The 23,461-nt window shown below is 40.9% G+C and overlaps 1 protein-coding gene across 3 annotated transcripts; it reads left to right on the forward strand.

Annotated features, from left to right (window-relative positions):
* The first annotated feature begins 931 nt into the window (after positions 1–931).
* On the forward strand, positions 932–23,362 carry kpna6 (karyopherin alpha 6 (importin alpha 7)). 3 transcript variants are annotated; one of them, XM_046844012.1, is made up of 14 exons: positions 932–1,065; positions 5,927–6,060; positions 8,121–8,216; positions 8,380–8,479; positions 9,164–9,258; positions 10,685–10,816; positions 14,645–14,733; positions 14,817–14,916; positions 15,798–15,961; positions 16,291–16,369; positions 17,073–17,198; positions 17,314–17,441; positions 18,352–18,530; positions 19,210–23,362. In XM_046844012.1, the coding sequence occupies exons 1-14, from the start codon at positions 1,062–1,064 to the stop codon at positions 19,395–19,397; spliced, it is 1,614 nt and encodes a 537-aa protein (XP_046699968.1). In that variant the 5' UTR covers positions 932–1,061; the 3' UTR covers positions 19,398–23,362. The 3 variants fall into 3 exon arrangements, with proteins under 3 accessions (XP_046699968.1, XP_046699967.1, XP_046699969.1); XM_046844011.1 differs by lacking the exon at positions 932–1,065 and adding an exon at positions 1,799–2,041; XM_046844013.1 differs by lacking the exon at positions 932–1,065 and adding an exon at positions 3,932–4,476.
* Positions 23,363–23,461: the final 99 nt, after the last annotated feature.

Consider the following 23,461-nt stretch of genomic DNA (forward strand, 5'->3'; position numbering starts at 1 on the left):
CACTATCACATCGCTATTATAGAAACCATCAATACTGTACAAAATCGCAATATAACATCGTGTGCATTACAGAGAGAGGTATTTCACATATGGAGGGTGAAAACCATTTTACTAAAGCAAGAAACCCAGTTAAGACTCCAAACCTCTACATTACATTACATTTTACCAGTCAAACTTGGCTGTAACAGTTTCCCTCTGACCAACCATTTAGAGGACGAAACAATGCCGACGCTTTTCTGGGACAGCTAGCTGACCCTTTGAGGAGAATATGAAATCTGATTGGTTAAAGAAACAAACTCGCTGGTAATCTTCTTAATGGTAAAAAAGGGCCAGCACTACTGATTCTGAAGGCCCTGGCCAGATTAGATTGACATGGCAGCACATAGAGGCTGAAATCTGATTGGACAAAAAAATCTAACATCCACATAAACGTGCAGGAAGCAGTGCAGCCGAGAGAAACGCTATGAAATGAAAAGAATAAACTGTTGGGAATAAATTAATACAATTTCATAGAACAAATATTAGTATTTAGGTTGTAAATGTAGGTCAGTGCTGCTGATAGTGTTTAGGCAGCAGAGAAGACTTTGCTGGCCCTGACCACACGCTACTGAGTTATAGGTAGTAGTAAAACTTGAGTGAAAATTGTAGTCAGTACTTCAACTTTTACCAGAGTCTTTTAAAACATAAGTATCTGTACTTCTACTTGAGTGGAGGATGTGTGTATTTTTGACATCTATCTATCTATCTATCTATCTATCTATATATATATATATATATATATATATATATATATATATATTGACTTAAATGGTCAAAAATGATTTACATTTTCATGATACTGAAGACTGTTTATTACATTTGAAAAATACGCAATTAGACTACGCATGCGCATAGATGTTGCGCTGTTACTCGTTTCGTTAAGTTTGTTCTGTCGGACGCTCCGTAGATCTCCGACATATTGTTTGTCAGGAGCGATTTCTAGAAGCCCCTGAGGGAGCGCAGATTCTTTCCTTTGAATCAACGCAGGGCGTTAAAACTACTTACCTTGTAAAGTCAACAAGATGGGTGAGTTCATGTCTGAGACAGGTTCGTGTATTTGGGGTCCGGTTGGTGATTTCTAAACCCGACAACAGGCGACAGCTGATGCGCTTTAGTCGCCTCATTAGCAGCCGAGGTTGGTGCGAGCTAGCGAGCTGGAGAATCTCAAATGTGTCCGTGTGGGATATGAAGTCCACTACAGAGCGCACAACAGGCTTACGTGTTTATTCCGGACCTAGTGTCCCTACGAAGGGAGGAAGGGGGGATTGGAGTTCAGCCTCAGTGAGTTAGCGTTCTGTCGGAGCGGCGTGCGGGTGCATTATTTCGCGTTTGTTTTATTTTAATTTTAATTTTAATCTACTTAATATTTTAATCTTGGGTATTTCTCAAAAAAAATTATTCAAATACGACATATTTGAATAAAGGTCAAATATTTTAGCTGTAGCGCTGTTATTAAATTGTAACATTATTAATCTAATAATAATAACAATAATTATTATTATTGTTGTTGTTGTTGTTGTTATTGTTGTTATTATTATTATTATTATTATTTGTAATTAACGGCTCTCTGACTTGGTGAATAATCATAGAGTGATTACTTTTCAGGGAAAGTATTTGAACCGTGCTTGTATTTTAAAAAATTAAATCTCCAAGTGATGTCATTGGTTCATTTGCATATTTATTTATTGTCTGAAATAAATATTTACACAAGAGTTTCATCAGAATTAGAAAATGACAGATCATAACTTTTTTTTTTTTGTTATTAGTTGATGTTTAGTGACCAAGTTGCCATGGTGGGATAGGGATTGGTCGCCATAGTGACTAATAGTGGGATTATTCTGCATGGTGTGACCAGGGATTAGTCACTGTGGTGTGATTCATTTGGGAGTGGTTTTAAAAGGTCATGCGTTCAAATCCCAGCCTCATCAAACTCCCACTCCTGGGCCCCCGAGCAAGGCCCTTAACCACACCGCTGCTCAGGAATGAATGAGACCTGAGCTGAGTAAGTAATGAGTCAATATGGTGTGTTTAGTCACCATGTTATGACCAGTGATTAGTTGCTTTGGTGTAATTAGTTGTCAAGGACTAACTGGTGATTATTAGCTTTTTTATGATTAGTCAATATTATGTGATTTAGTCACCATGTTGTGACCAGTTATTAGTCGCTGTGTTTGATTAGTCTTCATGGAGTGACCAGTGATTAGTTGCTTTGGTGTAATTAGTTGCTTTGGTGTGATTAGTTGTTATGGAGAGACCAGTGATTAGTTGTTTTGGTGTGATTAGTTGCTTTGGTGTGACCAGTGATTAGTTGCTTTGGTGTGATTAGTTGCTTTGGTGTGATTAGTTGTTATGGAGAGACCAGTGATTAGTTGCTTTGGTGTGATTAGTTGTCATGGAGTGACCGGTGATTAGTTGCTTTGGTGTGATTAGTTGCTTTGGTGTAATTAGTTGTCATGGAGTGACCGGTGATTAGTTGCTTTGGTGTGATTAGTTGCTTTGGTGTGATTAGTTGTTATGGAGAGACCAGTGATTAGTTGCTTTGGTGTGATTAGTTGCTTTGGTGTGATTAGTTGCCTTGGTGTGATTAGTTGCCTTGGTGTGATTAGTTGCTTTGGTGTGACTGGTGATTAGTTGCTTTGGTGTGATTAGTTGTCATGGAGTGACCGGTGATTAGTTGCTTTGGTGTGATTAGTTGCTTTGGTGTGATTAGTTGCCTTGGTGTGATTAGTTGCTTTGGTGTGACTGGTGATTAGTTGCTTTGGTGTGATTAGTTGTCATGAAGTGACCGGTGATTAGTTGCTTAGGTGTGACTAGTTGCCTTAGTGTGATTAGTTGCTTTGATGTGATTAGTGTCTGCTGTAATTAATTCAATTCAATTCATTTTGATTTGTATAGCGCTTTTAACAATGAACATTGTCTCAAAGCAGCTTTACACAGATAATGTGGTGATTAAAAGTGAATAAGTTCTTTGAGTCGCCATGCTGTGACCAATGATTGGTGGCCCTTGTGTGATTAGTCATCGGGGTGCAATTAGTCAGCGTAGTGTGTCCTGTAATTAGTTGCCATTGTGTATTTTGTGATCAGTTGGCATGGTACTTTATTTGGGCATCATAGAGTTGTGATTAGTCACTGTAATGTGAATACAGGATCGTCTCCAGGCTGCTCAGATCGTCACTCGATTCATCAGTCGCTTCTTTATTCTTTTTCTCTTTTTTTTTTTTTACATAAACGCATTAAATGCAGAGTCTTGTGAATAAGCTGGCACAGGGCCACCCTCGTCTCTGAAGCACCGCATGGGAAGTCGATGTCACCAAGTCAACATCTCGGACAGGGGGCCGAGTGGGCGGTTATTTTCATCTCGTGTTCATGTTTCCGAGGGGAACATGCAGCAGGGGTGGATTTAGCACGTTGCCTCATCTTGACCTAAAGAGAGCGATGCAGGGGCCCTTTAGTCCGTCCTTACCAGCTGCGCACGTGCTCAAACCCTATACCGTCGACGACGTCATTACCCTCGTGCCCTCAGGCTTATCGTGTGGTTAATCCTCTTTCTTCGAGGAGTAACGTGCAACAAGGCATGCTGGTCTGGGATCATCAGCGAAAGGGTGGTGGGATGACTCCTTCTGACCAATCAGATTTAAGAGTTCAAGAGCAGTTTGTGAATGTAGGCCTGCTGGAGCGATTAGTCGCCCATCCCGTGATTAATTCGATACATTTTTATTTGTGTAGTGCTTTTAACAATGAACATTGTCTCAAAGCAGCTTTACACAGATAATGTGGTGATAAAGATGTTCTTCATAAGTGTAAGTTTGTCCCTGATGGCAAGGAAAAACGAGGAAAGGAGGAAACCGGTGCTCTGGTGTGAGCAGCGATTAATCACTAGGGGCGACTAGTTATTAGTCGCCACGGTGTGGGCGGTGTTTAGTCGCCACGGTGTGGGCGGTGTTTAGTCGCCACGGTGTGGGCGGTGTTTAGTCGCCACGGTGTGGGCGGTGTTTAGTCGCCACGGTGTGGGCGGTGTTTAGTCGCCACGGTGTGGGCGGTGTTTAGTCGCCACGGTGTGATTAGTTTAATGAAATGATTAGTGATTAATTGTCATGGTGTGGCGTGACCAGTGGAGTGATGAGTACTCTAACCTGGGCCTCACGTATCTCCCGTGCCTCTGTTTTAGAGCCTGGTTTCAGCGTCATGGCTCCGGTGACTGAGGCCGACTGCTATTTCCGAGTTGCATGTGATGCACAACTGTAACGCTGCACTCGCTGAACGCTTGCTTTACTGGAAAACTAAATTTGTAACACATGGAAAAGGTTTTCTCTCTCGCAGGAAGGTGACTGAACAGTCAAGTTGGACACCATACTCATCAGCTGAGTCATTAGTCTTTTGAAACAGTGTGAGGGATAAGGGCTGGTGCAGAAATATTGGCACCCTTTATAAAGCAAGGTAAGGGGAAAATGTGCCAATGTTGCAGTCCCTGGCAGCCAGAGAACGGATTAACAGATCGAGTGTTGTTGCGTTTTTTTTGTTTTTTTTTTTTTTTTTTACTTCATTTGGTGAGTTTCTGAAGCTTTAGAAACTTTAGAGTTATTTACACTGTTGGAGTTGAATTCTCACATTAATCATGGCCAAGAAAAAAAAAAACTTTTGGATATATGACAATGTAATTCTGTGCCAAATTCACTCCTTCCAGTTTCGGAATTTAATTTAATTAATTAATTTTATTTATTTATTTATTTTTACTTTTAGCGGTTTAGATCTAATCTTGCGCTTTATGGACAAATTTTGTGGACACCTGACCTTAAGACTAGAACCTCCCATTCCACATGTACCCATTTGCTGTTATAACCTCCACCTTTCTGGGACAATGTTCTTCCAGATGTTGGACTGTGCTTTATGCTCATTCAGCCACAAGTAACGTCAGATACTGATGTAGGTGAGGTGACGAAGCCTGGGGTGCAATTGATCCCAAAGGTGTCCCAAGGCTTGAGGTCAGCGCACTAAAGCAGGTTACTGAGAACAAACTCCAATCCATATCTTAATGGAGATGGATTTGGGCATAGTCATGCTGGAGTGGCTTTGGGTCTCCTAGTTCAAGTAAGGGGAAAATCGATTGCTACTGCACCTAAAGACGTACTATACAATTGGGTGCTGACTTTGTGGTCAGTTTGAGGAAGACCAACATCTGGCTGGAAAAGTCAGGTGTCCCATTACTTTTGTCCATCTAACGTGTGCTTCATACTCTGCGATGGTTCAGATCTTTTTTCCGTCTTATTAATCAGGTTTCCGCGGGGATTAAAAAAGTCTAAAATGGTGGTGTTTTTCTTTTGCTGGTTCAAATATAATTCACTGTATTACGACTACAAATGGGACCAAAATGCAACAGCAAATCAGCTTTCTGTTGTTGCCGCAAATTTCTTCCAGCTTGTGCCACAGACGTAAAACGGATTTAATTTTTTAATTATGGGGAAGTGCAAGTTTGTCGGAACTCGGCTTGGAAAAAAAAAAACTCGAGCCTGGTTTGCTAAAAATGTGTGTTTTAATGTCGTGATATAGGTCTTAAATTTCATTATTAATGGTCTTATAAATTCTTAAATGTGACATTGTGCAGAAACCCCTCTTAATGCAAAAAAAAACGGTCCTCATAACACTCCCTCAATGCTGTGCATTGTCATGTCATTTTAAATCTATTTTTAATGTGTTTTAATCATATATTTGTATTTGACAATAAATGTTTGGCTTTGACATTTCCCTTCTTTATTAATAAAGCTCGAGGTACCGATGGTCGATTTGCCGGCACTGTCGGCTATCAGCAAAAAATCCATAGCGATAGTTTTTCCGGCTTCCTTTGCGTTTGAGATTGCGCTCACGTTTTTCGTCCTCTTTTGTCTGTCAGAGCCGTCAGCAAGTCCTGCGAAGGATAACTACAGGATGAACCGCTACAAGAACAAAGCGCTCAATCTGGAGGAGATGCGCCGGAGACGAGAAGAGGAAGGCATTCAGCTGAGGAAACAGAAAAGAGAACAGCAGGTAATATTTCCACGTTCGTTTTTCTTCCCGAGGCATTAGACTCTCCTGGGAGGCGACCTGTACCCCAGCTTGGACAGGGGGTCCTGCATTGACCCATGAAAAGAATATCACAAAATCTATCATTAAGTGGATCTTTCTCTTGATTGTTGTCATGATACTCTGGAAAAACAACTGAAACGGTCCTGTAGAGTGATTTTCTTTTCGTTTTGATTTATTTATTTTTATTTATTTTCATCATGAACCACATTCTCTTGGACATTTATATGAAAACACAGGGTTCCTACACGTTTTGAAAAGGTAGAGAATTTGATTTGAGACATTTCCAGGTCTGAGTTAGTATTGGTGTGTTTTCTATTAGAGGGACCCGCATGTAGAATGTTCTTGAGACTAGGTGAGGTGATTGAAATGTTGGGGTATATCGGTAGGAGAATGCTGAGGATGGAGCTGCCAGGAAGAAGGAAAAAGCTGAAGGCCAAGGACGAGGTTTATGGATGTGGTGAGGGAAGACATGCATGTAGTTGGTTTGAAAGAGGCAGATGTAGAGGCCTGGGGGGATTCACTGTGGTGACCCCTGGTGGGAGCAGCCGAAAGATCCGAAAGATTTCTCCTTGTCCTAGCTTTCCCCCTAGTGCACTACCCCCCCCCAGTTTAGATTCAATGTAGATTAGTTTTATTAATAAAAACAATTCCATATAAAAATTTTATAGAGTGCTTTTAACAGTGGACATTGTATCAAAGCAGCTTTTACAGAGAGAAAAAGGTTATAAAGTAAAAAAAAAAGGATGTATGTTTGTTCCTAATACTTCTAGGTTTATCCGTAATAAGTGAGCCAGTGGTGACTGTGGCAACGAAAACACGAGGTGGTGTGAGGAAGAAACCTTGAGAGGAACTTCATCCTAAACACTGAATGTCCATTCATTACAGTTCCATCATTGTTGAGGTGCTGTTCACTGATTGGTGCTGAAACGTCAACTGTGATCCTGAGCACATTGTTAATTACAGTCCAAATCCATCCAGTTCTTGAGTTGCTTAGGAAATGATATGAGAGCCGTCCAGGTTTCCTTTCAGGAAGTCGAGACATGGACGGTTTAATCTCTGGTGGAAGGTTACTGCTATGCAGGCTGAATGTGGACGAGCACAGAGTTTGGTGAAAAACTAGTAGGTATATATTTAATCTTCTCCAAATAGGCCACATTTGCACCGATCGAGGAGAAAAGATAACAGTCAAAGGAGTGTGCAGATCGAAAAATTCACCATCATGGTACACTATATGGACAAAAGTACTAGGACACCTGTGGAAGTGGGCGCTTGGTGGTTATGGCATTTGTAATTTGGCATTTGAATCCTGAGCTCAAATCCAAGCCATGACAAGCTACCACTCCTGGGCCCCTGAGCAAGGCCCTTAACCCCATTGCTGCTCAGTTGTATAAACAACTTTGTAAAGGAATTTTCTATCCATGTGGTTCTTCCCCAAACTTTTCCCACAATGTTGGAGGCACACAATTGTATCGGACATCTTTGGTGTGGTCGCATTAAATGTTTCCATCACTCAAACTCTGAGCATGTGAAGTTCCAGCATGACGGTGCCCTTGTGCACAAAGCCAGCTCCATTAAGATATGGGTTAGAGGGGAAGATCTCGAGTGGCCTGCTGTAACCTCAAGCGTATTGGGATGAATTGGAACACCACCTCAGTTCTCCTACATCAGTACCTGACTTTACTCGCCCCAAGCACACTCCAAAATGTAATGGAACATCTTCCCAGAAGAGTGGAGGTTAATTACAGGGGCAAGTAGGGATGAAATTTGAGAGGAATCTTGTGATTAGGTGTCCTCAAATGTCCATATAGTGTTTTTGTATGCCACAACATCATAAAGTCTAAATAATAGAATGTCATCATAGAAATTCTGTCAGCTTTGATTAGATTTTTTATTTTTCAAGGGACGATTTAAAATGCAAATCCATCTCCCTTATGAACATGCGTTGAATTTTCTCTGTTACTACTCTGTGCTTTCCCTCACACTACCCGCCGCCCTGACATGCCTGTCTTTGCTACCTGCAGCTGTTTAAGAGGAGAAACGTGGAGTTGCTGAACGAGGAAGGAGGAATGTTTGACAGCCTTCACATGGACGCTTACGTCAGCTCCAGCACAGCACCAGTGAGTCGGAGCACATCAGAGCAGTGCATTTGCTGACTTCATTAGAATAATCCTATAATCCCGAGCTGAACCGTTTACCATTATTCCTGCTCATTATGGAGTCGAACATCGAGCAGAAATGGGATCTGGTGTGCAAATTTACTTATTACTTTTGTTTTTTCAGGAAGGAGTCATAACCAGAGACATGGTGGAAATGCTCTTCTCAGATGATCCTGATCTGCTGTTGGTGACCACTCAGAAATTCAGAAAACTACTCTCCAAAGGTGTGCACGAATTCTCTGTTACAGTAGATTAGGAAGTGGTAGTTCAGTGGTCGAGGTTTCAAACCCCAGCATCACCAAGCTGCCACTCTTGGGCCCTTGAGCAAGGCCCTAACCTCTCTGCTCCAGGAGCGTCGTATCATGGCTGACCCTAGCTTCCTAACCTCTGCTGCTACGTGAATGACGTAGTATCACAACACTACGGAGGCCGAGGCGTATCCTGAGAGTCACATAGAATATAGAATATAGAGCTGCATCTTCCTGGAAACAGAAGAGGAAAAGATTGTCTGGTTTTATTCAATCTTTATTCCTTTTTTTTTTCTTTTCTTTTTTGCTCTTTAAAGGCCGTTTGTGAAACGCCCATGCGGTAAAAGTCAGAAGGCACTGTGATTTGCTGTCTCTGAATCAGAAATTCATAACGGTGAATTGTATCGCATCGGTAGCTGCATCATACATATCTTTATTGTATCGTGTCATTGGCTGTGCATCGAGATGCGAATCGCAGCAGCGTCAGTTCCGCCGTTATGGATCACATGACAGATCAGATTTTTCCTTTTTTTTTTATGATAAGAAAAAAACTATACAATACAGTTATTTGTAGCTGCTGATGCATAAGCGATGCAGCAGATGTTTCAGAAGGGACCACTTTTTTAACTTATTATATTTTCCAATGCATTTCATACGCAGAACCGAACCCACCCATCGACGAGGTCATCGGCACTCCGGGGGTCGTGAACAGATTTGTGGAGTTCCTTGAAAAAAGCACTGATTGCACATTGCAGGTAAAAAATTACCACACACACACACACAGACACACACACACACACATGGGTTAATCCTTTACCCTTACATTTACAGCCGTTTGTGGTGGTGTTCATGTCTGCACTTTTGAGAGTCCAACAGCTGAATCCAAATTCCTTGTGTCAACACACTTGGCTAATAAACCCGATTCTGATTCTCAGATTACTAGATGGCGGTTTTTTCATCCGCAGAGCTGCTTCAGGACTCTGACCACTGCCTGGTTCATCTTCTCCCTACATACAGGCAAAATCTAAAATCTAAGCCTGTAGTAAGGACTGTAAAAAATGGACCAATGAAACAGAGCAGGCATCACAAGCCTGCTTTCACTGCACTGATTGGAGTGTATTTGAAGCTGCTGCCTCTGATCTGGATGAGCTCATATTTCTGTGAGGATATATGCATAAAACATAAAACCAGGATAAACCATGGTTCACAGCAAGATTTAGACTGCTTCGTCAGGCCAAAGAAGATGCCTACAGGAATGTGGACAGTATCTTGTATAATCAGGCCAGGAACACACTGGAAGCTGGAAAATCAATTTTCAATCAATTAACTGGTCGATGACCTGAACGAGTTTTACTGTAGAAGTCTCACAATTCACACCACTTCTGACCATCTTGCCACTCAACTATCAACCCCTCCAGCAGCCCCCCTCTCTTGTACTAAAGATCAATGAAGATGATGTGCATCAGGTCTTCATGAAACAAAAGAGAAGGAAAGGAGTTTCACCATCATCTTTTCACAGATCTTTAACAGATCAGTGGAACTGTGTCAAGTGCCTGCCTGCTTCAAACATTCCACCATCATCTCCATCCCAAAAGAAACCAGGGATCTACAGACCCACTACCCTAACATCTGTGATCATTAAGTCATTTGAGAGAATGGTGTTTGCTTTTCTGGACCTCTGCTGGACCCCCTTGGGGGAAGATGATTGTGGATTTTAGGGGCTCAGCAACACAATCGGGCACTAGAAGACGACAGAGGACGCATTGAACGTCTGAAAGGCCAGAAAATCACTCTGGATTACACACATTCAAGCAGTATGCTTTTTTTGAACTTTTGCCATCTGACCGACGGCACAAAGCACCAGTTCAGCCAGTCACAGGAAAAGTTCTTTCCCCAGGCATCTACCTCCTGAGCACTTAAAATCTGCAATACCAATGTTTACTCATCTAAATCTTTACTTTTTCTAGACAATAATACTCTATTATTCTTTATAAAAATGTGCGAAAACTTTTCTTTTTTTATTTATAATTTTTTTTATTCATTTCCTTTTTACTTAAAAATAAAATGTGCAACTCGAAGCTTCTGTCACCAAAACAAATATCTTGTAAGTGCAAACATACTTCGCAAGAACGTCCTCTTTCTGATTTCCTCACAGTGTTAATGTGTCTGTTTCCTGTGCAGTTTGAAGCAGCGTGGGCGCTGACCAACATCGCCTCGGGAACGTCTCAACAGACCAAGTTTGTGATCGAGGCAGGTGCCGTGCCGGTGTTCATCCAGCTGCTCAACTCCGAGTTCGAGGACGTCCAAGAGCAGGTAAACAGAAGACCGAGGCAGTTCGAGCCGGCTGTCGGGGTAATCACCGGCATTAGCGCGCCAGTGAAGCCGCGCGAGCCAAATGAATTCTCTTAATCATATTGAAATGAGCTGCAAATTAAGTTTGGGCTCAACACAGAACCTAAAGTGCAAAAACACATTTCTCTTGGGCCCTGTGGTGGTTGTTTCAGCTGTTGGAGCGTTCCCGTTTCTTCACGTTCAAGTCCTGTTTCCCCTCTGTGTCTATTGGTGTCGTGGTGAAGCTTTTCAATGTTTAGGGAAGTTTTTCTTGTTTTTATCAGCAGTCTTGCAAAATGAAATTGAAGGAAGCGGTTCAAATATTCCTTTTTAGACTTTTATCTTTTCTCTCTGTACCCCTGAAATAGTCGACTAATGCGTACAGCAGACAAACACTGATCGCGCTGATGAGCTAAGAAGCTCATTAACACTGAATGAAACAAGACTCTTATTTCTGTAAGGTTTGACCACAAGGTTTCATCATCTAAAGAAATGAAAGCAGGGAAAAAAAAACTTCTCCCGTACATCTTTCTGTTTCATTCTTGCTCATTTCCAACCACGATTTGAGGATGAAGAAGTGAAAATGGGCGTTTCGAGGCCATTCGAGGTGGTATCAAAAAGTTTCAAGACTTGCCATGTCTGCAAGAAAGTATTTTGTTTATCTACGTGTACACAAGATCACCTTCAAAATAGTCCACTTGCACATCGATTCCGGAATGTGTCCTGAAAGTGTTCTTTTCCTAGCGCATCGTACCTTCTGCGATTTGCGCTGGATCTCGCAACTGTGTGTTAAAACGGCGACCTTCATCTTCGGGATCAGGCCGAAGTTCGCAGAAGCCAAATCTGGCGAGAAGGCTGGGTGCGGAAGTAAAATCCTGTTGTTTCCGCCGGGAAACTCCCGTTTGAGGAGCTCTCGGTGACGGTGTGCACAAGTGGTCGGATTAGCACCAGTTGCACAGCTCCAGATGTATACAGGACGATGTCTTTTGGCACACTGACTTATGAAGGTCGGTGCTCCCCGTGACTGTGCGTGCAGCCTTGTGCCACCGTCCGTTGCTGTGTTACATAACTAGAATTGAAACTTTTTCAATTTTGTCTTTTTGAGCATCATGCGGTATCTATTTATTTATATAAAATGATTAGCAGATGCGCTGTACTTTTTATTATTAAGAAAATGACCAATATTTGATATGGAGTTTGATTTCTTCTCGCTAATCCGTTTCTCGAGCGTGTCCTCTCAGCACCACTGCTGCTACGGAGGCCGAGGCGTGTCCCGGGAGTCACATAGAGTACAGATTAACATGGCAGAGGTAGAGTGCACATCACTAACACTTATCTAGACCTACATTAGCTTGCCTATGTGATCTGAATACACCTATGCCTTGCAGGAATACTTAACTGACATTTACGGCAAAAACTACAAAATGCAAGTGGCCAGTACACATTGAGGGAGAAGTATTTCTGCGATTGATGGTTCGGGAAAAGGGCACTCGTGCACTGCTAATCATCCACAGTCTGCTTTAATAGCGTAAATGTCCCAAATAGCTCTGAAGTTGGACGTTTAGTTTTGGGGTTTTTGGCAGGGCTTTTCTCTGTGTATGTGAATATCTGTGCATTCGCCACATCTTGATGGTCTCCTTCTATTCAGTAATGGCTGAGGTCCTTCAAAATATTCCTGGCCCTGGTCCGGCACTACGTGCTGTAGGTCAGGGAGCTTGGTGCGGATGGTACGTTCAGCTGACCGCACCACCCTCTGGAGGGCTCGCCTGTCCTGCAAGGTGCTGTTCAAGAACCAGGAAGTGATGCTACCCGTCAGACCGCTCTCAATGGTGCAAGTGTAGAAAGTCTTTAGCACCTGAGAGGGTAGTTTAAAGTTCCTTAGGCATCTCAGATGGTACAGACGCTGCCGGGCTTCTTCACCAGGGTGTGACCGGACCAAGACAGGTCCTGTGTGATGTGAACACCAAGGTACCGGAAACTGTCCACTCCACTGTAGTCCCGTTGATGTTTAGCGGTTGGTATGACCGCTCCTGCTTCGTTCTGAAGTCCACTATCAACTCCTTAGTCTTGCTGACGTTCAGGAGAAGATTGTTCTCCTGGCACCATCTCTCCAGGTTTTTAATCTCCTGTAGGTAGGCCGTCTCGTCGTTGTTGGAGATCAGGCCCACCACAACAGTGTCGTCAGCAAACTTGATGATGGTGGTGGAACTGGAAGTGGCCACACAGTCATATGTGTAGAGTGAGTACAGCAGGGGGCTCAGAACACAATCCTGGGGAGCTCCAGTGCTGAGGGTGAGGGTGGATGAGATGTGTTTGCCCACCCGTACGGCTTGTGGTCTGTCTGTCAGGAAGTTGGAGATCCATTGATACAGCGGCAGGCTGTGTCCCATGACCTCCAACTTAGAGGTGAGTGTGGAGGGAATTATGGTGTTTAATGATGAACTGTAGTCCACAAACTGCATTTTTCCCTTTTTTTGTTCGTACATCCTTTTTATATTTATATATATATATTTGTTTTCTAAGAGTCACCTGAAAAGCTGCAGTCTAAAGAAATGCGAAAAAAAATTCCCAGCATGGGGAAAGAGACATGTGTTCCTCAAAGCTTTATCTTCACTTCGTGCCGACTTTATCTTGGTGAACTTTTCCTGTAAATTAGGGGGGGGGGATCATGATGGGGCGGTTTGGGTGGTGAAGGACACAGGATTTGTTCATAATGACACATACAGCAAAATTTGGCCTGAAAATTAAGTGCGATTATGGTTGTACAAAGCCCAGTTTGAGACACATGCATGTCCTTACACTAGGTCAAAGGAAAAAACATGCTGTGAATTTCCAGACGTAGGTAGTGGAGCACATTTTTAACACTGGCGATCTGGCGTGGCCGCTTTTCAATTCAAGAGCACATGGTGAGGGAACAAAAGCTTATTGCTCTTATAAGTAACAGCAGGAACTAACTTGTTTTTTTAAGCATAAAATTTAGCTGTAAGCGGATATCTAATTATGGCAATATGAGTTTCTCTTAATTAATTTTGAGGAATTTTCCTTCCAGACGCACGTTCTGGTGTAATTTTGCTCGAGAAAAGTGATCCCAAATATGCAACGTGACGTATATTATATGTACATTTCTGTCATGAGGAGCTCCTTTTTTTTTTTTTTTTTTTTTTTTTCCCTTCCCCTCATCTCCATCAAATTAACTTTCATGCTTTAAATCAGGTGTTCTATCCGTGAAATACCATTGGTTGTCAGGGGTCGGCATATGATGTCACTGCTCTACTGTAGTAGCCTTTTCAGTGTTGCTAGAATTCAAAAAGTTATATATACACAACAATCATCACAAGTATAACAAAGACAAAGAATGTAAACTACAGGACCTGCTTTTATTGTCATTATTAATTACTATTAATTTAGATAGATAGATAGATAGATGGATAGATAGATAGATGTAATTATATAATTTATAACATTTTTATGTATATTTTTATTTACATTTTATATAATATGGCAATTAATTGCACTAATATGGTTTAGGTTTCAAATATTTGTGTATGCAATTTTCACAATAAGTAAATGTTTAAAAAAAAAATAAACAAATTACTTATTTATTTTTAGACCGGTCTTTTCTCTTTAATTTAGAATTGCTTTTTGATAAAGAAAAAGTACTTTTTATCTGATTACTTGTTTAAACATTGGAATAATCGGTAGAATACTCGATTACTAAAATAATTGATGGCAACAGCTCATAATAATAATTATTATTATTATTACCATTGAAATGGCTACTTCTTCACAGGCTGTGTGTGTGTGTTTTAGGCCGTGTGGGCATTAGGGAATATCGCAGGAGACAGCGCCATGTGCAGAGACTTCGTCTTGAACTGCAATATCCTTCCCCCACTGTTAACGTGAGCGCTCTGACAAATTCGAATACTCCTCGTTTTGCTTTTTGTTCGTCTTGTCTCACGCCTGTCTCTTTCACCCCATCCAGGCTGCTGACCAAATCAACTCGTCTCACAATGACCAGGAATGCTGTCTGGGCGCTTTCTAACCTCTGCAGAGGCAAAAGTCCACCACCTGACTTCGAAAAGGTTGGTCTCTTTCACCATTTGACGTGATTTTATACCAATGATATATGGACATGGTTTTGGACTCCTGCCCATGTGTGCTTTGTGAACGTCCCATTCCACATTTAGTTCCTTATTTTCTCTTCGAATAACCTCCACTCTTCTGGGAAGATGTTCCACTCGATTTTGGAATGTGTTTCTAGAGATTTGTGCTCATTCAAGACACAAGTAATGTCATAGGTGAGGTAAAGAGAGGTCTGGGGTGCAGTCAGCGTTCTAATGTATCATGTTTAATAGGGTTGAGGTTCAGATCTTTATATCAGGCCACTCAAGCGCTTTTACTCCATCTCCTTTTTCAAGTAAAGGGAAAATGCCATGCTACCACACCCAAAGACATCCGATGGCTGGAAAAGTCAGGTGTCTCAGTGCTTGTGTTCATAAAGTGTATCTGAGTGCATGAAGGCCGACACTCTGTCCTGTTGTTCCCGTACTTTCTGAATGAAATAAAAAAGATTTAGTGTTCATTTTGTTATAGCTGAGACACGTGGCTTAAAAGATTTATTTTCTAATAGGTTTTCCTATTGGATTGGCCATTAATTTGGGTTGATCCCCTTCCGCAATCAAGATGCTCTATTTTACTTTAATTAGCAGGATCTTATCGGCCTGGATTTGCCCTTATCCAGAGCGACTTGGTTATCTGAGGGTTAAGGGCTTTGCTCAAGGACCAATCATGGGCAGTTTGGTGGTGCTGGGATTTTAACCCATGACCTTCCGATCTGAAGTCTAACATCTTATTCACTGAGCTCCCACTTCCCTTTACTACCGGCTGATAGTGGTTCAGTCAGAATTAGTCCTCATTTCATGTAATGTGCTGTTTTTTGTTTTTTTTTTTTTTACTGCTCCAGGTGTCCCAGTGCCTGCCCGTACTGTCCCGCCTGCTGTTCAGCAGCGATCCCGATCTGCTGGCTGACGCCTGCTGGGCTCTGTCCTACCTCTCAGACGGACCCAACGAGAAGATCCAGGCTGTGATCGACTCGGGAGTCTGCAGGCGACTCGTCGAACTGCTCATGTGAGTCGCAAAAAAAAACTGCAAAATACTGAACTTTATTATAAAAAAAAACAGTACTGAGTTATGAAAATGTGCTAAATGAATGATTATATTCATAAATAAAGAGAAAAATAAGATTCGTTCTAAATTAAACAAAAAAGTAACTCTCTTAATCCCCAAAAAAGACCTCAACAAACTAGAGGCCTAGAGGCCGCTCTCTTTGCTGTAAAAACAGAAAAGCTCTTAATCTGCTCCAGCAAGAGACAAAACCCGGAAAAACTATCAATATGGATTTTTGGCAGATAGTCAGCATAACTGATAAATTGTTTGGGTTTTTTTGTTTTTTTCAGGCACTCCGATTATAAAGTGGCTTCTCCGGCTTTGAGAGCTGTCGGGAACATAGTCACCGGAGATGACATTCAGACACAGGTAAGTGTGACTATCGAGGGTGCAACGGTATGCAAAATTCACGGTTATAAAAAAATATATATAAAATAAAATATTTTTAAAAATGAACTAAATTGATTCAGTACACTTTATATTTATATTGATTAAATTGAGTAATCAATTAATCAGCACAAATTGTTTAAATAATATAAAATAAATTTAAGAATTTAATTAAAAATGTTTAATTTGGTAGACCCCATTAGGGAAATACAGATGTGCGTACAAGTGTGTTACATTTATTATTTAATTTTCTTTTAAAAGATTCTATTGAACTGTTTCACTTATTTCAACTGGTTTTATTTTTTTTTTACTTTTTTTTTTGTTTTCTTTTTGAGTATTTATTTTTTTATTTTTTATACACCTTCCATTGTTGGATATGTTGTCAAGTTCAATAATAATAATAAAAATTAAAAAAGTTAAATGATAATAATGAATTCAAAGTGCGAGGCAAAGACCAAACACACTTGTGGTCTGCCACTTAATATGTTCGTGGGGAACTCAGATTTTAACTCTTTCGCTCGTATAAAAAATTGCATTCGAACCGAAAGCCCTGCACTGAAACGGTTTGGTACGGATGCGTGTACTGTTACACCCCTAGTGAATACCATTAGTTGTTGCGAAAACAAAAACCGATGAATTTAATATTGAATTCTCTCTCCATCTTTTTTGTCTTCCTTTGTTTAAGGTGGTACTGAACTGCTCAGCTCTCCCGTGCCTCCTTCACCTGCTCAGCAGCGCAAAGGAATCAATCAGGAAGGAAGCCTGCTGGACCATCTCCAACATCACAGCAGGAAACCGAGCTCAGATCCAGGTACCAGATCCAGATCCATCACCTCGCCACAGCTGCTGTTCTGACAGGTTTTTAAATCCATCTGCAAAATAGAAAAGTATACATATTTATTATATAACCTGTTACCTTTCCTTAGACCGTCATCGACGCGAACATCTTCCCCGTTCTCATCGAAATCCTCCAGAAAGCCGAGTTTCGCACCAGAAAAGAAGCCGCGTGGGCCATCACGAACGCCACGTCCGGAGGCACGCCTGAACAAATCCGGTAAAATAAATTTTAAATAAAGATTTTATAAAAGAAAACTCGCAGATGTTAATTGCAATGAAAGGATATAAGTCTTGTATATATGTACACAAAAAATGTATTTAATAAATAAATAAAAACAGTAGTGAGACAGGCAACAAAAGCCTGAAAAAGTCAAAGAAACAGCTGGAGGAGCAAATCATTGGGTTAACTGGCAACCCATTGTGGAACCATTTCCTAATTGTTCAACATAAAATAGCTAAGAGTTTGAACATATCATCTATAGTACACATCATGAAAAGATTCAGAGAAACGGGAGAAAAACGTGGCAAGGGACGAGGATGGAAATCAGTGTTGTCTGTGATCTTCAATCCCTCAGGCTGCACTGCATTAAAAACAAAACAAAAAAAGGAATGATTCTGTAACGGAAATTACTGTATGGGTTTATTTACAAATGCAGGATAATTTCTATCATGATAGAAGAAGCCATATGTAAACATGATCCAGAAACGCCACCACCATCATCTCTGGGCCGAAGCTCGTTTACGATCAGCTGATGCAAAGTGGAAATTGCTACACAAATGTAAACATGGCCCTGTCCCAAGTTTTTTGAGACGTGTTCCCGCAATCAGTTTCAAAATTACCTTATTTATTTTTTTCTTAATTACAATGGCAAATAAATATAAAAGCAAAATCGGCTATAAAATACAAACTATTATATAGTCTTTTGATTTCATTACAGCGAGTGAATGACTGGTTCCCCGCTGTAATGAAATCAGAAGACTATATAATAGTTTGTGTTTAGACGACTATATGATACACAAAATAATCAAATCTCTTTCAGGTTATGTAATTGGACCTCCTCAGAAGAAGCAGTGCAGCTCAGTCCATGAGTCCATTTCTCACTCTCTCTTTCTCTCTTTCTCTGCAGGTATCTGGTTAATTTGGGCTGCATTAAGCCCTTGTGCGATCTGTTGACGGTGATGGACTCCAAAATTGTGCAGGTCGCTCTGAATGGACTTGAGAACATCCTGAGACTGGGAGAGCAGGAGGCCAAGCAAAACTGCAGTGGCCTCAACCCTTACTGCAGCCTCATAGAGGAGGCCTATGGTAATGCTAATGTAACTTTATATATATTTATAATATATATATTTTAGTGGTCTGAAAGTGTTTCCTGATTTTTTTTTTTTTGCATTTTTGTTACACTTCAATGTTTCAGATAATTAACCTAATTTAAATATTAGTAAAAGATAACATGTTTAATGACCTTAAAAGGGTGGTTCATGCTCGAAAAAACCCTCTAATGTGGCTGAATTACAATTCTGCATGGATGAGTGACCAAAATTCCTCCACGGCGCTGTAACAGACTCAGTGCAAGTTATCACAAACGCTTGATCGCAGTTGTTGCTGCTGAGAGCGGCCCAACCAGTTATTAGGTTTGGGGCAAACACTTTTTCACACAGGGCCATGTAGTTTAGGATTTTGTTTCCCCTCAATAACAAAAACCATCATTTACAAACTGCATGTTGTGATCACTTATCTTTTACTAATATTTAAATTAGTTTGATGATCTAAAACATTAAAGTGTGACAAAAATGCAAAACAATAAGAAATCAGGAAAGGGGGAAACACTTTTTTACGTGTGTGTGTGTGTGTGTGTGTGTGTGTGTGTGTGTGTGTGTGTGTGTGTGTGTGTGTGTGTGTGTGTGTGTGTGTGTGTGTGTGTGAGATTTGACATCATCTCAGTGAGTTATTTAGAGGCTGATGTTCCTCCTTGTTTATTCTTAAGGCCTGGACAAGATCGAGTTCCTGCAGAGCCATGAGAACCAGGAGATCTACCAGAAGGCCTTCGATCTCATCGAGCACTATTTCGGCGTGGAAGAGGAAGACGCCAGTTTGGCCCCGCAGGTGGATGAGAACCAGCAGCAGTACCTTTTTCCTCAGCAGGAGGCCCCCATGGAGGGCTTCCAGCTCTAATCAACATCCTGACACTCGCTTCAGGCCCGTACAACGCATCCAAGTCCTTCCCGTGCCCATGTCCGTACTGCAGGCTGTATCCCCTGTGCCCCAGGCACAACCACACAAGCTGATTCATCTGGAGCCAGACCGAGAGGGAGAACTTTAACACCCTTTTTTTTTTTTTTTTTTTTTGTTAGATTGTTTTTGTGTGTTCCTCCTCCACTCATACTACGACCGGTCTTTTTTTTTTTTTTTTTTTTCCGCGAGACTAATCGCCTTCACAGGAAAAACATCCTTCCCACACCTTTCCGAGGCTTCGCACTCTCTCCCCCCCCCATAGCGCCGTGTTTTTTCTCTCTTTTATTTCCTATTCTCTGGTGTTTGGTCCCGCAGTGTTTAAAAACACCATCCTGGCTGGTGGTCTTTAAAAGGCAGAATAAGTAGTCGTCTTTTTTTGCGGTGTTGTAAATACCTAGATATTTATAGATAATTCTGGAAGCGTAGGGCGGGGGATTCACAAGGCGTGCATGTGGTTCCGCTTTCCCTTCAGAATAGTTTGGGGTTGTTTTGGTTGTTTTTTTTGTTTAGCTAAGGTGATAGAGACTGCGTTCAGATCTTTCCTGAGGTCTTTGCATTGGGTTTCTATTATTCTGTTCACCGTTTCAGAGGATCCCTTGCCAGGATTTTCCATTCTTTTCGATTTGAAAGCGATGAGAAACATTTGGCGATCGCCTCCATGCTCTAATTTCTTGATTTCTGTTTCTTTTATACTCGCAAGTTAACAAAGATTGCAAGGGGTGTTTTTTTTTTTTTTTTTTTTTTTTTTAAAGCTAACCTCTAGGTAAGATAAATAAATATATATATATACAAATATGACTCTATATAGTTGCACACACCTTTTGCACATGAAATGACACGAAGGAGAAAAACTGCTTCTGCGATTTTCCATTCAGGTTTTCAGATTTCAGTGCTAATGTTCATTCTTCATGTTAAAAGAAAAAAAGGGTTTTTTTGGCTCACTGCACAGAAACCCATGAAGCATGTACACGAAGATTTGAAACGAACTCTCAAAGAAAAAAAAAAGAAAATATATATATATAAAATCTCGGAAGCATTTTTGTCCTCCGTGTACACTACACTGACGCGAAGGTTTTGAGAACGCCGATGAACGAATGAGGAGCGAGACCGAGACCGACGGACATTCTGTGAAGCGGCAGAAAGAACTTTCCAGTAATCTTCGTCACTTCCTGATGATAGCGGCGAAACTTTATAATATATCTAGGTAGATAAGTATGTGCTGTTCGTATAATGGACATATAACAAGTCCAGTTTTCGGTGTAACACATGATCAGCATCGGACGGACGAGTCAGCATCTGCAAGTGTTTTGGTGAAGCTGGAAGTTTTTTTTTTTTTTTTTGGGGGGGGAGTGTTTTAGCTAAATATCTTAATCGTGCCTGAACCTCAGTTTCCTGATCTGTGCCGTCATTCACCTGAATTTTTTTTTTTTCTTTCTTCCCAAATTCGATTTAAATGATCTGGAACACTCCGTTCATTTTTACAGATTTTTTCATTTCTTTGTTTTTACGTCGATTCCTGTTTCGTTGACTGACGCTGAGTGAATCCTCTGGTGAATGACGGAATCCCAGAGAGGCGAAACTGAAGTAAAGTACGATGAACTAGTTTCTAGGGGAGAAAAAAAAAATGTATTCAAGTTGACTCGTTGATTTGGATGAACGGACACGAAGGCGTCGTGGAAGTGCTGGTGCAATCTGGTGGCAGCTCATGTTCTTTGCGTTACAGTGGTTTAACTCTGATTGTGTGCTTTGTGGCATTTCTCTTGTGCATGGAAACGTCAGCCGTTATCCCCATAACGTGGTGTTTCGGCATTTCCATTTAGGGTTTTGCGGTTCCTGCATCAACCTCGCTAACAATTTGAAGGCAAAATCCACCCTGAGGGACTTCAAATCATATTTGATCTCGATTGGCATCCAGGGACACCGGTGCTTTTCGACTATGACGGCAGTGGAGCTGAATTGGGTGTAGATTTGGGCGCTGATCGAGGTGCTGAAATGGGATGTAGTGGGATCTCTGAAGAGGCGGATGCGGCGATGCTTTAGTCCTTTTAATCGCCACTTTTCTTTCAACTGTCAGCCTGTACGGCTTCAACTTTAATACCCATGGCCTCTTAGATCCCAATCTTTACGAGCTGTTACTCTTTTTGATTTATCATTAATTTTACATTAAAGATTGTTGAATAATAATCAGTGAGCGTAGAAGCTGTTGTAGCCACTTATGTAGATCATGAAATCTTTTTTTCCACACATTTGCTGTTTTTGGTTGTGATTCTTTTCTCACACCATGTTACGTAACAAACACAAATCTCTCACACTCGTGTTTCAGGGTGGATTTTTCCATTCATAGGGTTGTTACATCAAATCGAGGTTTCATCAGCTTCGATGAACATCTCGAAATTGGAGGGTACAGATGTACGCTTCTCCCTCTGAATTTTTACGTCCTTTTTTTTTTGTGGTGAGACAAAAAAAATAAATGCCAGATGACGTTGCACTTAAAGGGATCCTGCAGCTCTCTATACACATGTAAATGAAGGGGTAAATGGGAAAAGGTTTTAAGGATATACACACGACTTGCGGAGAGGGTGGGAGGAAATTCACCGCTCGTGACCCAAATCGAATTTCTATTAAAGAAAACCACAAATGCACTCCTTAATTCACAAAAGTGCCAATCAGACCGAGGAAAACTGGTGGCTGATGTATATCGATTCATCTGAAAATTCTTCTTATTATTCCTCTCATTTATTTTTTTTTTCCTCATTTCTTTATGTACTTGAATGTGCACATGTTTGTGCAGATGTTGCTGCTCTGTTCTTTTTCATACCTTCGAGTAATCACATCAAGGGGTTACATGATCTCGAGTAGTTTGTGTAGACGTGACGGTCTGTTGTTTGTACACCAAATTGGTATTAAAAAAAGAAAGAATTTAAGATAATTTAAGTAAATTATACTTTTTTGTGGGCTTAATTGCATATAAAAAAAGGATACTTTTCATACTGCAATCCAAATATCATAGGAGATTTTGTTTTCTTTATTTTTCTTTTCATTTTTTTGTCCTTTTTTTTTTTTTTTCGCCTGTTTGTAATGATGTCTCTTGCAATTTATCCAGTTAGAAAATATCTTGAATTCGACAGCAGTCAAGTCTTCGGAACCGCAGACAATTCGATCCGAACAGGTTCACGTTTCAGGGAAGGAGCGCGGGCACCTGCAGCCATCGCCCCCCCTCCACTACAGGTTAATCAATCCGGCGCTTCGGTTCAGGGTTGAAGCACGTCAATCTTTTTGTTTCGAGAGATTTTATCAGATCAGGGGTTCAGAAGTCGAACGCAGGTTTTTACGCCCGCTGAGGACGAGTCGTCCTGTCGGCACAATTTCCCGACGCTCTCCCTGATTAAAAACACTGACTTCCAAGAAGTGCAAACAAACAAACAAAAAAAAAACTGCAAAAGGCCACATATGTACAGTCGAGGCTTTCTGGTCTTCCGTCCTAGATCTTGTAGATGATTTATATCTTTTCGAGACTTTTTGTCTCCTCCAAATCTAAAGCCTGATGCTTGGCTCTATCGTTGAAAAGTTAAAAAAAAAAAAAAAAAAAGATTAAATATTCAAACCTCTGTTTACATGTTTTTTCCTATTAAATTGTCAATCCATTCATGACCTGGTGGAGTTTGTGTGTCCTGTTCTTGTTAATTTGAAATTTTTTTCTATTTATACCATCAGTTCTCCTTTTTTCCTACATCTCATACTGTGACTGACTTGACTTTACCGACCGTATGAATGAGCGACACGTGAAGAAAAAAAAAAAAAACATGAACATGTTCATTAATGCTGTACAAATGTTTTAAAAAGATTTAAAAGGTTTGTCCAGAATGCAAATAACAAGCAAAAAATAAATAAAGAGAGAAAAACAATGAACTGTAGGGTGTTTTTCTTTTTATCATGCAGTTGTAAATATAATCCACTAGAGGGACAAACATTAGGAAAACTGATTTTTCCAGCTGTGTGGTTCT

The sequence above is a fragment of the Silurus meridionalis genome, chromosome 29 (genome assembly GCF_014805685.1).
Source record: "Silurus meridionalis isolate SWU-2019-XX chromosome 29, ASM1480568v1, whole genome shotgun sequence".
In the NCBI taxonomy this organism is placed as follows: domain Eukaryota; kingdom Metazoa; phylum Chordata; class Actinopteri; order Siluriformes; family Siluridae; genus Silurus; species Silurus meridionalis.